This window comes from Malania oleifera, chromosome 4 (assembly GCF_029873635.1).
Source record: "Malania oleifera isolate guangnan ecotype guangnan chromosome 4, ASM2987363v1, whole genome shotgun sequence".
NCBI classification, from domain to species: Eukaryota; Viridiplantae; Streptophyta; class Magnoliopsida; order Santalales; family Ximeniaceae; genus Malania; species Malania oleifera.
Genome location: NC_080420.1, coordinates 97254081 through 97269251, shown reverse-complemented (window position 1 = coordinate 97269251; position 15171 = coordinate 97254081). Strand labels below are relative to the sequence as shown.

The following is a 15171-nucleotide window of genomic DNA, read 5'->3' as shown; positions in this document are numbered from 1 at the left end:
CTTAGGGCCTGTTTGGTATCGTTGGTGTATCCTGTTTTCTGCTTCTGTTTCAGTTTCTCCACATTGGAAAACAAATTTTAAAAATGCATTTGTTTCTTTTGTTTGTTTTCTGTTTCTATTGCTAGTTTTCAGCGTTTGCCAAAAAACTGAAAACTAGATTTTATGGTTTTCAGTTGTTTTGACAACCTGTTGCCAGAAATTTTAATATCTGTTGAAATTTGGAAAAGAAAACTGAATATTCCACTAACTTATGAAAAAGATTACATTCTGTTTAAATAGATGATAATTATCATCTAATTACTAGGGATATTTACAACCTACTGAAAATAGAATATCCTATTTAAAATGGAAAGCAGTAAAATAGGAAAGACTATCTACAAAATCGGATAACATGCTACCCAAATCCCCTAGGATCGTGGAACCAAAAATAGCTAACAAATCAACTGATTTGTTAGCTGTAAATCTCATGAAGATCAGCCTCTAATAAAGGCTGGCAGATATCTAATAATTCTACACTCCCCCTCAAGTTTGGTTGTAAATATTGATTAGGCCCAGCTTGGAACTCAGATCATCAAAATTCTTTCTTGGTAGAGCCTTCTTAAGGATATCGGCTATTTGGAGACATGTAGGCACATACAACATCTTGATTATTCCTTCCTCTATTTTTTATTTTATGAAATGTCGATCAATCTCCACGTTTTTTTTGTTCTATCATGATGCATTGGGTTCTTTGCAATGCTGATGGCTGACTGATTGTCATAGAACATCTTCATGGGTTCCTCACCTGAAATCTTTAATTCCTTTAGAAGCCTTTTTAGCCATATTCCTTCACAGATGCCATGTGCCATTGCCTTGAATTTGGCTTCTGCATTGCTTCTTGACACAACTGATTGCTTCTTACTTCGCCATGTAACTAGGTTTCCCCACACATATGTGCAATACCTAGAAGTTGACCTTTGATCATGTATTGATCCTGCCCAATCTGCATCACTGAACACTTCAATATCTCTTCTTTGATCCTTCTCAAAAAATAATCCTTCACCTGGTGTTAGCTTTAGATATCGTAAGATTCTATAAACTGCCTCCATATGTTCTTCATTGGGATTGTTCATGAATTGACTCACCATACTGACAGAGAAGCCAATATTAGGTTAGGTGTGAGACAAATATATAAGTTTTCCAACAAATCTTTGATATCTGCCTTTATCCACTGGTGCTCTGTCTTCCTTTGCTCCTAGTTTAGTTGTTGAATCCATAGGAGTATCTGCTGGCTTGCATCCGAGCATCTTAGTCTCTTTCAAAAGATCTAGAACATATTTCCTTTGGGAGACAAAGATTCCTTTCCTTGACCGTGCCACTTCCATGCCTAGGAAGTATTTGAGATTCCCAAGGTCCTTGATTTTGAATTCTTTAACTAGAAGACTTTTGAGACTACTCATTTCCTCCTTATAATCTCCCGTTAGAATGATGTCGTCCGCATATACAACGAGGATAGAAAATTTTCCTTAAGGAGAGTATTTAACAAATAGTGTATGACCTAATTGATATTGAGAATAGCCATACCTCCTGACTACCTTTGTGAATCTCTTGAACCAGGCTCTTGGGGATTGCTTGAGCCCATATAAAGATCTTATGAGTTTGCAGACTTTGTTGTGTGTAGCTTGTGTCTCGAATCCAGGAGGAATTTCCATGTAGACTTCTACAGCTAGGTCTCCATTGAGGAAGGCATTCTTGACATCTAGTTGGTGAAGAGGTAAGTCTAAATTTGCTGCCAAAGAGAAGAGGACCCGCACTGTATTTAACTTGTCTACAAGGGCAAATGTCTCTTCGAAGTTGATTCCATATAATTGAGTGAATCCCTTTGCTAGCAGTCGAGCTTTGAATCGGTTAACACTTCTATCTTCATTGTATTTAAGTGAATATCCATTTGCAACCTGCTGGACGTTTTCCAGTTGGTAATTCTGTGATCTCCCATGTTCCATTCTTTTCTAGAGTACTGATTTCTTCCCAAACGGAAGACTTGCATTTAGGTGTAACGAGAGCCTCTTGTATGTTATTAGGAACATGGATTTTGTCGAGATTGGCAACGAAATATCTAAAATTTTATGACAGCCTCTGATATGACATAAAAGTTTATATTGGGTGTTCTGTGCATGATTTCACACCTTTTCTCACAGCAATAGGACAATCACTATTGTCATTAGTTAACTCATTATGAGAAGTCTTGGGATTAGAGTTACCTGGTGAATTTTCACTTGATCTAGGGCTCGGATTAGACTCTTGGATTTGCTCAAGGGATGCTTGTTGTTCTATCTCCCTTTGGTTCCTTCTCCTCCATGAAAGGTAATCAACTCATCGTTTTTTGTTGGTTGAATAGTTTTTAGATGCTGATGTTTCACGGGAGATTCTAAGAAGTGATGTGAAGGAGAAATGGGGTCAATAGTTGGAATAGATTCAGAAATTTGTGATAGGTGAGAAGGGCCAAAATCAGAAGAAGGGTGAGATAACTCTTCAATATCCCAAAGCTGGAATTCCTGTGTAATCTCCTCCTGAATTTCATATTTGGGGTATGGTTGTTGCTAAAAAAAGGTGACATCCATGGAGTGATAATATCTTTTAGTAGTTGGTGAATAGCATTTATAACCCTTTTGGTTTGGAGAGTACCCGAGAAAAATGCACTTAAGGGCTCTAGGATAAAGTTTACCCGGGTGTTGACTATGAACATGAACAACAGCTGAGCACTTGAATACTTTGAAGGGAATAGTGGAGATGAGTCGAGTATTGGGAAAGGACTGAAGTAGAGTTTGACAAGGAGTTTGGAATTTGAGAACGCGAGATGACATCTTATTTATGAGGTAGGCTGCAATGTGAATGGCTTCATCCCAAAAGTGTTTCGGTACATGTGTAGAGAACATGAGGGAGTAGGCAACATCTAGTAGGTGCTGGTTTTTTCTTCCGGCAATTCCATTTTGCTGAGTGTTGACACAGGAACTTTGGTATATTATACCTTGATTCAAGAGATAATCATCAAGAATGGATTTGAAATATTCTTTGGCATTATCAGTTTTCACAAACTGTATTTTTGCTTGGAATTGTGTTTGGATCATGGTGTTAAAATTTTTGAAAATCTAACCTGCCTCTGATTTTTCTTTCATGAGGAATATCTAGCTAAATCTAGTGTGATCATCTATAAAAGATATAAACCAGCGAGATCTAGTAATATTCTTGATCCTAGATGGTCCCCACACATCTCTATGAATCATTGAAAAGGTTTGGGATGCTTTGTAGGGTCAGTTGGGATAAGAGTTGCGAACATGTTTTGAAGGTTGACACATCTCATTTTGAAAATCATTTGGATTTTTATAATTGAATAATGAAGGAAAGAGTTTCTCGAGATACAAGATATTTGGATGTTCTAACCTATAGTGCCACATCATAATTGCACTATCATTATGAGAACGAATGACAGAAAAATAACTTTTGACTTCTTGACACTAGATAATTGGATTTGTGAGTTGTTCCTTGCGGAGGATCATTAACCTCAAGAAGATAGAGCCCATGTAACGCCCCGAACCCTTAAACCCGGGTCCGGTGCGTTATACCTGATAAAATCCCTGATAATCCATAATCAACATATACGCAACGGAAAACATAAATATAATCTCCCAATTATATAATACTAGAGTTTTCTACATCCATTTACATTCTAACATACATCGTACATCCACCTGTATTCACATAAATACATATCTCCAAAACATAATCCCCAAATTTCAGTATGTTTCACAACAATCTATCACTCATAAGACTTAAACATAATACATAAAATATTTACATTCCCAAAAATTAACATAGAAATATACCCTTTTCTTTTTCTATTTCCCAATAATGCTATAAAAACCTCGAGTTCTCAAAGCTTGACCTCGAGGATGTCCTGAAAAAGAAATACATTTATATTCGGGTGAGACACATCTCAGTAAGGGAAGAAACAATATATTAAACTTAGCGTGTAGCCATTATGAGATTATACATATCATTTTATGATATTTGCAAATCATTAACATAACACTGAAAGTCATTTTTCTGAACCTAACAATCACATGCAAAGGTTTACCCATGAGATTACCCAAGGATAGGAGTGATTACCCGTCCATACAAGTAGCACCCCTCTGCTTTGATACTTAGGTAACCCGAAGGTCACTACTGAAGATACCAGAGCACTCACCTTACTCAGTAAGCCCTCAAATGTTAACTTGATCTCGTACTCACGCATTCAACAACAGTTTACCGACAAAGGCCCTAAGGATAGGGAATTCTACTCGCCTATGCAAGTAGGTTTCCTCTGCCCTAGTGCGTTATGCAGCTACTCCACATTTGAAGCTACGAGTGCACTCGCCTTACTCAGCAAGCCCTCAGGCGAAGAGTGCGCCCCGCCCAAACGTAACATGTTCTACATACATAAATACTTCTAGTATCATAATACATCATTCTTTCCATTGTTATTCAATCATTCACATTCTTTCATGTTCACAACTTAACATTTCCTTGTGTTTCACTTTAAGTGACTCTTTCCCATTTGTATCATTCACATTTCACATTTCATTTCATTGCATTGTCATTTCATTTCATAACATTTTCATTTCATTCCTTTGTACTACAACCGCTCTTTAGCCGTCATCAGTTAGTCCACATAGAAATGCGCTAGAATCTGCTACAGTTAGTCCACATATAAATGCACTAGAATATGCTAACCCGGCTTTCAGTTGTCGTACCTTTATATGGTTGCATTTAACATACACAGACAACATTGTCCATATCATATTTTATTCTCATTGCTTTACTTACTTAGCCTGCATCTTATACATTTAACATATAGTTTGCACAGATTCTCATGCCACACAATCTAATAGTAACATTCATACATATTTCTCATAAAATAAGCCAACCCACATTTAACATTTATATACTCAAAATACACTTCATTTCTTACATAATTCCTTAGAAAATTCCTTTCACTTTCGTTTGTTTACTTTCACACATACATAACTATATAAATAACCCTAGGCTCAGAAAACATGAATTTCATGGTTGACATTTTAAACCCACATAAAAACATATATACATAAATAATACATGTTTTTTTTAATTAATGAAAAACTTGATTTAATGTATAAATTTCTCCCTTACTTGATTTCTTGAACTACGCCGACAGGGACTCTAAAAAAAATACCTGCGGCACTCTCACGGATCCTGAATCAAAAATTCTAGTTCCATCTAATTAATCCTGAATAAAATATTATTTTAATATTTCATAAACCCATAAATTCTAAATAAATAAATATACTCTTAAATATAGCCAAATTACCAAATTTCCCAAATCCCAATCTCGCTTTGGAGTAGGGCCTAACCCAGTTGAAAATTTATTCACGTCAAAATGACGGCAATCGCGACTAGGACCACGTGGTGGTACCCGATTGTCGATTTAACAGCAGATTTAAAGCAAAATTGAGAAAATGGGGAAAAGTTACCTTTCCCCAGGAGCAATGCTTAAGTCGTTCCTACGACAAATCTGTTCTAATAGAAATGTTGGCAGCGGAATCAGGAATCCAACGGCACCTTCCGTTTCCCGATCCGCTACAAATCCGCCGAGAAATTGAGAGAGAGAGAGACGAAGACGAATGTGAGCTAGGGTATGCAGAAGGAGTTTCAGGGGGAGGGGTGCGTGAGTCTGTTCTTAAAAAAAAAAAAAATTAACTTCTTCTTCTTCTTCTTCAGTTACTTTATATATATATATATATATATATATATATATATATATTAAACTTTAACTTATACTTATTATACATATATATATTTATATATTATAATAACTTACCTATATATGTATATATATATTTCTCTTATTTCAATTAGTTTTTTTTTTTAAATCCAATGTAAAAATGTTTAATTTAATAAGTAATTATTTAATTATTTAATTTATCTTAATTTAATTTAATTTTTTTAATTTTAATTTTTAAAATTTTTTTTTTCTTTTTCCCACGCCATTCCTTTTATTTATTTATTTGTTATTTTATCTATTTTTTTTTATTATTTCAATCATTTTAATTTTTCGGGTCTTTACATTAGTAGAAGTTAATTTTTTTTTTAAATTTTTTTTTCTTTTTCCCATGCCATTCCTTTATTTCTTTATTTGTTATTTTATCTATTTTTTTTATTATTTCAATCATTTTAATTTTTTGGGTCTTTACAGCCCAGAACACATCTTAGCATTGCCAATCGTCTTTCCCGAATCCAAGACTTGAAATTCACACATATTTGGGAAAACCTTAGTAACACAATTGAGATTCTGAGTGAGTTTACTAATAGACAGTAAATTGCAATCCAAATTTGACACTAATAGAATTGAGTTGAGTGTTAGGTTCTCTGAAATTTTAACAGAACCTGTACCAGCCACCTTTGAGAGTGAACCATCTGCTATCCTGACTGTTAAATTTTCATAACAGGGACTATCAGTCTAAAAAACTTTTCCATCTTCGGTTATATGGTCCGATGCTCCTGAGTCTATAATCCATGGACCTAGCTTCTCCTTTTTAACATTAAGTGCACTTAAAAAATTACCTTTGTGTGCCAAAGAATCGGTACCAATCACAGTAGTAGGGGCTGCTGAAGATTGGCTGAACATTTTCTGCAATAATTCTAGTTGCTACTTGTTGAAGAGACTGGGCTCGGGTGGTGTTGGTTTTTCATCTACTAAGACGAAATTTCCCCATCCTTCTCTATCATTGGCAAAGTAGGAAGGTTTACAATTTGCGTGTTTACTGTGGATTTTCTAGCAGGTGTCCTTGGTGTGACTAGGACGTTGACAATGGTCACACCACGACCTCCCTTTCTACGGTCTACTGTCAATGCTGGTATATGGTTTTCCTCGAACCGCAAGGGCTGAACTCTCCAGGTTTGTTGTAGAATCTTGAGGGCCCATGATTATTTTTCTTTCGACTCTCCTCTCGGCGAACTTCTAAAAACGCTTTTCGGATGTTTGGCAGTGGTTTGGATCCTAGGATTCTTCCTCGTACTTCATCATGATTTTTATTTAATCCAATCGGAAATTTGTATATTCTTTTCTTTTCAACAATTTGGTCATATGGGAAGATTAGGGTTCAGAGGATGCTCTGATACCATGTTGAAATGTGGAAAATAAAACTGAATATTCCACTAACTTATGAAAAAGATTACATTCCCTTTAAATAGATGATGATTCTCATCTAATTACTAGGGATATTTAAACCTACTGAAAATAGAATATCCTATTTAAAATGGAAAGGAGTAAAATAGGAAAGACTATCTACAGAATCTGGTAATATGCTACCCAAATCCCCTAGGATCGTGGAACAAAAACTAGCTAACAAATCAGTAAAATAGGAAAGACTATCTACAGAATTCGGTAACATGCTACCCAAATCCCTTAGGATCATGGAACAAAAACTAGCTAACAAATCAACTGATTTGTTAGCTGTAAATCTCCTAATGATCAGCCTCTAATAAAGGCTGACAGATATATAATAATTCTACAATATCCAAAAATAGTTTTTTTGGATTAAATTATTCATTTTATGCTTTTTTAAATTAAAATCAAGATTAAATGGTCATATAAATTTAAATATAATTCAAAGAAAACTATACATAATTTTTTAAAAATAATAATAAAGTCAATTACAAAATACTTTTACTATTTTTCAATTGTCATGTCTATTAAAATTTTTATTGTAAAATAAATTTTGAAAGCTGAATAATTCAGTAAAATAATTATAATAAATTTTATTTTTGTTATAGTAATTTTTTTAATGTGTATTAATTGTAATTTTATTATTTAATCATATTTTTATAATATTTTGATTTAAAATGAAAATGACATTTTTTAATTTGTACTAATTTTATAAATGTTAACCAAACAGGTTGTTGGTTTCTAATTTTTAGTTTCTATTTTTGGTTTTCATTTCTCTATTTTTTGACAATGATACCAAATGACCCCATAAAATTTAATTTTTAGTTTTTTTCGTAAACAACTGAAAATTGACAACAGAAACAAAAAATTGGCAACATAAACAAATGCATTTTTATAAGCTGTTTCTTCACTGTGCAGAAGCATAAATAGAAAATAAAAAACAGCAACAATACCAAATCGGTCCTAATAAGGTCAGCATTGTACCTTAAAATTACTTCCCCTGAACCTTTGTCCAAATCACTAGGTCCAGACCAGCAGACATCCATTTGAATCTGCAACCATTGATGTTCCTCTCCATCCAGAAACAAGAACTATGCCTCCTTGAAAACTCGAATGTGCGTACAGATCCTTCAATTTATCCAAATTAAAAATCTTCTTGCCTGCTTTAAAATAATTGTGAAAACTTTTGTGGTCTCAATCATGATAGAGGCATTGCAACGTAAATACACATTCATCAATTAGATTCCCTTGGTGGCATTGAAGTCCAAACCATTTCTATTAGGTTAGTTGGAGGAGATATGCAATATGCGAGAAACAGTGGCAAATATTTTGTAACGTAAGATAATGAAAGTAGTAGAGAGAGCTCTTTAAATGGAGGACGGAATGTTTTGACCATGACGATCAAAACTTATTTAGTGCAGAACTTGATCTAATTCAGCACCTTTTTCCTGTTCAGCACTTGTTGTTGAGTGTTTGAAAAGCCTATATGTCCCTAGAATATGACAAAATATAGCATCACTTAAAAAAGAAAGACTTAAATTCTGAGCAGCTGATGTTGGCTTGTGACCCTTTTTATGGAAGTTGTCCTCCCTGAAAATGTGTGCACCCTGCTTGCAAATTTCCACAAGTGTGATGGGTATATTTGCATTAAGTTTTGGTGGATGCAAGGGCCTATGCATCTTGTTCTAAGATATTATGGCAGCAGCCAATAATACCTGTTTTCTTAGAGAGATTAGCCTTCTCATTTCTGATTTACTCAGAATACCTCAGTCCCAAATCAATTGAAGTGTTTGAAAAATTTGCAGAGACTAGCCACAGCTCCAAGAAACTAATTTGTACTTCAACAGAACCTGTCAGAGTTAGGAATGTCATTAAATGAGCTATCTAAAACGGCCAGTGTGACTAGCTGTTCTGAGATATAGGTTGCTCACATTTTTATACTTCAATGGCAAAGCCCTTGCGCGCCTGGTGGCAAGGGAGCAAATTTTGTTACTGTAGTAATTGCTTATAATTTTCTCTGTAACATGTTTTGTTGTTGTTTGATTCCCCTAGCATGCAAATTTGAATTAGAAAATTATTAGTTGGCATTATAAAATTGATGATCTAATTTTTTGGAATCCCTTAGCAGAATGTTCTGTTGTTAAGTACACAAATTCACATACTACGAGGCTAGAAATTAAGCAAGTATATTTTGGTGTTTAGAAATGGGGTGTGTGTGTAATTTTACATTAAGATTTTTATTGTTTATTAAATATTATTTTATACAGGTCCACTGTCTGCAGTTCCTGATTTATGAGGTTGTGTCTGGTGGTAATCTGAGAAAGCCTGGTGGGCTTTTTGGGAATATTGGCTCCGAGATTCCTGTTAATGATCTAAAACAGTTGGAAACATTCTTTTATAAACTAAGCTTTTTCCTGCATATATTAGATTACACAGGTAATCATTTTACTTAAGTTTCTTTGTTCTCGAGCGTTAAAGGATGTATTCTTAACTTTTTTTATTACATTGGCTACAGGTTCTATAATTAATTTTCTGAACTTGAGCTCTGATCTATGATATATATATATTATACAGACACACGCATGTTTGTATGTGTATCTTTATGTGCACCCGTTTGCATGTGTATATTTGGAGTATGTAATTTGAAATTGATAATTTAATTCATCAGCTAAGATTCATGTGAAATCCTATTTTTTGCGTTTTTCTTCTTTACCTTCATACCCATTATTTTAAATGGTGATGTGTACCCTAATGAACATTGTGAGATTCTTTTTCGTTTTTTTATTTCTAATATATTTCTTTTAGCATCCAAAAAATACTTTGGATGCCTAAACAGGAAAGAGAAATCCTTGAGTGCATTAATGATTGCTCTGTTCTTTCTGCTACTGAATAAAAGGGAAAAATACTACGTACACCCTGGTGAACTGGAGAACAGAAAAGCAACATCCTGCAACACTACCTGTCGCACTAAACATTTTTTTTTTTTTTAATTAGATAGGGAAAAAAGAAGGTACAACTTGTGGGGACAAGGAGTCCACCAAAAATAAAAAGCAGAAAAGGAAAAAACAAAGATCACATCTTGAAACTAGATAAGATTAACCAAGAAAACCCCTTTTCAGTCCCTTTTCTTCATAATCAACAAAGTTCTTCAAATCCTCTAATTCTCTGACCCTTCAATTTATGACTTTTGCCACCATCCAAGCGAACCTCATTTCCTCCAATATCGCTGAACTTTAAAACCAACTTATCCAAAAGATCTTGAGCTCTCATGTTTCTTTGGAAGACCTGTAGCGGGACTGGTTGACTCTGCTTCATTGAGTTGGCTTTCTGTAATTTATTGTTATTGATGTAAAGGGAGGATTTTTATTCTCCCTGGTCTATTTCCCATTTTATCTTCGCTTTCGTTTTTGTAATGTACATTCTTCTCTCTTCTAATAAATTCTTTGTTTATCCAAAAAAAAAAAAAATTCTTGAGCATCTAAGTCCTCCTTAGGAATTTCCTCCATGGAAGTAGGCAATATTAATCCCCTACACTGTAAATTATTGACCATACCATCATTTTCAAATATAGAAACACCCTCCAAACTTTCCAATGGGGCAGCATGAACATAACATAAATCCCCTACTTCGTCGCAAAAATCAGGAACCGGACCCATATTGTTTTTGAATCTCTTCCAACAACAAACCCCCTTGAGTCTAGTACACTCGAATCATCACTTTCTGAATCTGAAAGATCCCCCATTTCATATTACTTCTAAAATTACTTCTGTCGCACTAATTATGATATAAGCCCTCCTTGCTGTCGCAGTAATGTTACCTACTTCTAAGAGAATATTGATGTGCCTTTTTCCTGGGGATCCAAGGGAATTTAAAAGAAACATTTAACAAGAGAACCTCACGTGAATAGTGAGTTCTTTGTTTTGGCAAGGCATTTTAGGAAGAAGGCTGAAAATTATTATTCCACTTGCTAGGTGCTTAATTTTTTGGAAATAGAAAAACTATAGGGCTTTTGGTGTATGGAGCTTTACTTCCACTTTTTGGCACGTGACTAGTAGTGACTCCATCTAAAATTCGATTGGAGGCACTAAGCCTAGGCAATAATTTATTTTCTAAACTGTCATTTGAAAACAAGTTAGAAACCAATTAAGAGTGAATATTTGTTGAAAACACACGATATATATATATATATATATATATATATATATATTTCATAAAGCAACTGAAAACATTTTATATTCATTGACAAGCTCTTTACATTGAACTATACTATACAATTTACATACAACATTTTTCAAACTTCCTAGTCTACATGCATAACCGCCAACCAAATTTACATGCTTAATATCCCTATTGTCTTCGTGGCAACAAGTGGAGCTTTCCTTCAATTCGAATCTAAAATTATCAAGGAATATGGTGAGCAACCACAAGCTCAATCGACATTTTTAATTTCCCCTTATTCAAATAAGGATTTCAATACTTACACATGATTTCTTGTGTGCATGCATAATCATAAAGTGCGTGAAGACACTCTTTATTCAAAGAAATATGCAGGAGACACTCTTTATTCTAAGCAATCTGTTCTGATGTGCCATTGCAAGACATCCAAATAGCATGCATGCATTTACATTTTTTTTTTCCCCAACATAGCAGCTCTGTCCCAACTAAGTGCACTGTTTATCTCAAACAAGTGCCAAATTCCAGTTTGGCCAACCACTGCTTAGCGCTCAAATACCGTTTGGGGTTTTACGGCCTTTCAGCCATGGGAGTTAAGATCCCTACTTGCTCAAATTCCACAATATCTCAGCCACAACAACACATGGTGCCAGCTATCTCACACAACATCAATTCAACATATGCATACACAAGCTTTTCTGTAGCAAGTATAACAATCATCCTTACTAGATTAAGCTTCCCTCTGAATTTCCTGTAATTTCTCCTGATTTTCTCTGAGTTTCCTTGATTTTCTGCAGAGTTACCTCTCTCTTTCTCTATCTCTCCTCTAGAACTAGGTTACATCCAGAGTTTGTGGCATTCTTTTCTGTGTTGAGGTTGCTCTGCAGGGCTGGAAGGGTCAAGACATCAGCTACTTGCTGCCAGCTGCTTGCCAAGTGTCTCCTGCTAGGCTGGAAACGGGAGGACTGCAGAAGCTGGTGGCAACAAGGGTCCTGCAGTGCTGCCATATGTCTGCTAGGTGTTGGCTGCTGGCTTTTAGAACTGCTAGGTGGCTGTTGCTGGTTTGTAGTGCCACCAGGTGTCACACCTAGTTTCAGCATGCCCCATCCTGTGCTCTCTCTCTCTCTCTCTCTTTGCCCAAACTCATATGTCATTTATGTTTTAGCATATTCCTCATAACTTGCTTTCATCTAAGCCCCTCCTACCACATAAATCAAATGGAATTTCCAATGTCAGTTAACACAACTCAATTAATGAATAACATGGCTAGTATGAACTTGTTTAATGCAAAACAAAACAAGTCATGCTAATTATCGAAGTAGCTTAAATTTATCATTACCTAAAGGGTATGGTTATCAAAGTACATTTTTGGTAATGTATAAGTTTTTGTGTGCGTGATTGCTTTTTTCAGCAATTTGTCTAATAAATACTTTTTTTTTTTACACTAATAAAAAAATAGATGAAGATGATGAAGAAAATTAAATGTTTTTGGGGATTTGGGTCTTAAATAGAATGGGATTATGCAGGGTTTTGGGGAGTTAAGTGAGGTTAGAGGAGGAGGAGCGTTTAGCAGTGGAGTTGGCTGGTAGGAGGATTCAGTTGTTGACCAAGGTAAAAGATTAGTTTGAGACAAGAGTCTAGCTTCCAATGGGTCAGAATTGTTTGGACCTTGGGCGCTCTAGGTGCTTTTCTTGTGGATTAGATTGTGTATGTTGCGATTATCAGATGGTGAAGGAATTAGAGCTAAATTTTTTCTTTTTCGTGGGCTGGGAAACTTTTGGACTTTTTTTCTTTTGATAGGAAAAGGAAGTATATTAGATAGGGGAAAAAGAAGGTACAACATTCGAGGAGAAGGAGGCTTCCAAACAAATGGGAAGGAAAGCAAGAAAAATAAAAGAGAAAAAAACCGATGATCACACCTTGAATCTGGATAAAATTAACCAAGAAAACCCCTTTTTTAGACCCTTTCCATCATAATTTACCGAACTCTTCAAATTTTCTAATTCTCTTTGACCGTTCAATTTTATGACTTTTGCCACCATCCAAGTGAGCCTCATTTCCTCCAATATCAATCGACTGCAAATCCAACTTATCTTAAAGAAATTGAACTTCTAAATCCTCCTTTGGAATTTCCTCCACAAGAGTAAGCAATATTCCATCCATATGTTGTGAATTGTTGACTAAATCATCATGTTCAAAAATAGACACTCCCTCCAAACCTTCCAATGGGGCAAGATGAACATAAGATAAATTCCCTACTTCTTCGCAAGAATCGGAAGTGTATCCATATTGTTTCTGAATGTCATCCAACAATAACACCTCACCAAAGTCAAATTCACTCAAATCATCACTTTCTAAATCCGAAATACCCCTCCCCCCATTTCTTAACCTCCTTTTCCTTTCCTTTCCCTCTTGTTGTAATGAACCTCCTTCTCTGTAAGAGTCTTCCAATAAGCTAAGTTCTCCTCTATAGTCTCTCCTTAAAAACTATGTCCCTGTTGCACTAGAATTTTCTCTTCTCATCAACACCCTTCCTTATATCGGCTCCCATCCGAGCTAACTTCTGGCAAGCATACACCTTCCTACCTTCAGTTCTATCAAAATTTGGACACAAGATATCATCAATCTCCCCAATAATTGCTTCTGTATTTTTACGTCTTACCTTGCCATTTTTTGAATACTTTTCTAGCCTTGTTACATTTTTAATACTATAGTCTATGGCTTTGGACTTTGGATGCTTTTGGTTTTTTTAATGTCCTTTTTTTTTTTGTATCATTTAAGCCATGGCACTGGCATTCCTGCTTTCATTTATTTGGAAAATATGATCCTTTCCGAAATTTTAGCTGTTACGGTGGATGGTTGATAACGGGATTAATGCTATCCAAATTTATAACCAAATGAAGCTCTGTCATGATGGTTGTGTCCACTGTTTTCAGACTCCTGAGACAGATTCTCTCTTTATTGTAATCTCTTCCAATGTGGGGTATGTTTGGAGTTTTTGGGAGAATTGGATGTCCATCAATCATCGAATGGATTCTTCCTTTAAAAGTTTGTTGCTTTTGGTAGGCATAAGGTGTGGAAGATTCATTGGAAGTGTGCTATTTTGGTGGCTATTAGTGTATTTGGCTGGAGCAGAGTTCAACTTAAATGGTTTGGAGTAGAATTATTTTTCACAATTCGCTTTGGTATTCTTGTATCAGTGTTTCTTGAAGAATTTTTTTGGTGGATACATGAAGTTATTTTCCAGCATTGCTTCACCTGTATTTTTTTAGTTCACTTTGTTTTTATGTTGCTCTGCACAGGAATCTCGCTTCGTATTCTTGTTCTTCGTTTCTAAATAAGTTCCTTGTTTATGGGGGAAAAGAATAGCTACATTCCCTTTCTTTAGATAATCCTTTGTCAATTTGGTCATCAAATTGTATGATTCCTTTTTTATATGTCAGAATTTGTTTAAATCAAGTGCTAAAAATTTCTTGTAGAGAATCCCTCCCCAACCTCCCCCCCCCCCCCAAAAAAAATCATTAGTCTCACAAACATGGTAGAAATTTCATATGATTCTAACTTCTTCTCATTCAAGTGCTGATAAGTTTTTGTATATTTAGCTTTTGGAATTTCTTTCATTTGTTGATACTTGACAAAATAAATTTGCCATTACAGGTTGAAATACGGAAAAGCCATAGAATAGTTTAAAATAGTTACTTAAATTGTTTTTCGATTACTATTGCTCAAATTGGTTTATTTGCTCAATGTTTTGCTGGTAGGATTTTCTTATGACT

The 15171-nt window shown here is 35.0% G+C and overlaps 1 protein-coding gene across 3 annotated transcripts in view; it reads left to right on the top strand.

Moving 5' to 3' along the window:
• Positions 1-15171, top strand: part of LOC131153114 (protein PIR) — a 149753-nt gene that overhangs the window by 47940 nt on the left and 86642 nt on the right. For all 3 annotated transcript variants that reach the window (XM_058105175.1, XM_058105177.1, XM_058105176.1), the window contains exon 17: positions 9490-9658. In XM_058105175.1, coding sequence (XP_057961158.1) covers positions 9490-9658 — 169 coding nt within the window. The remainder of the gene's footprint in view (positions 1-9489; positions 9659-15171) is intronic.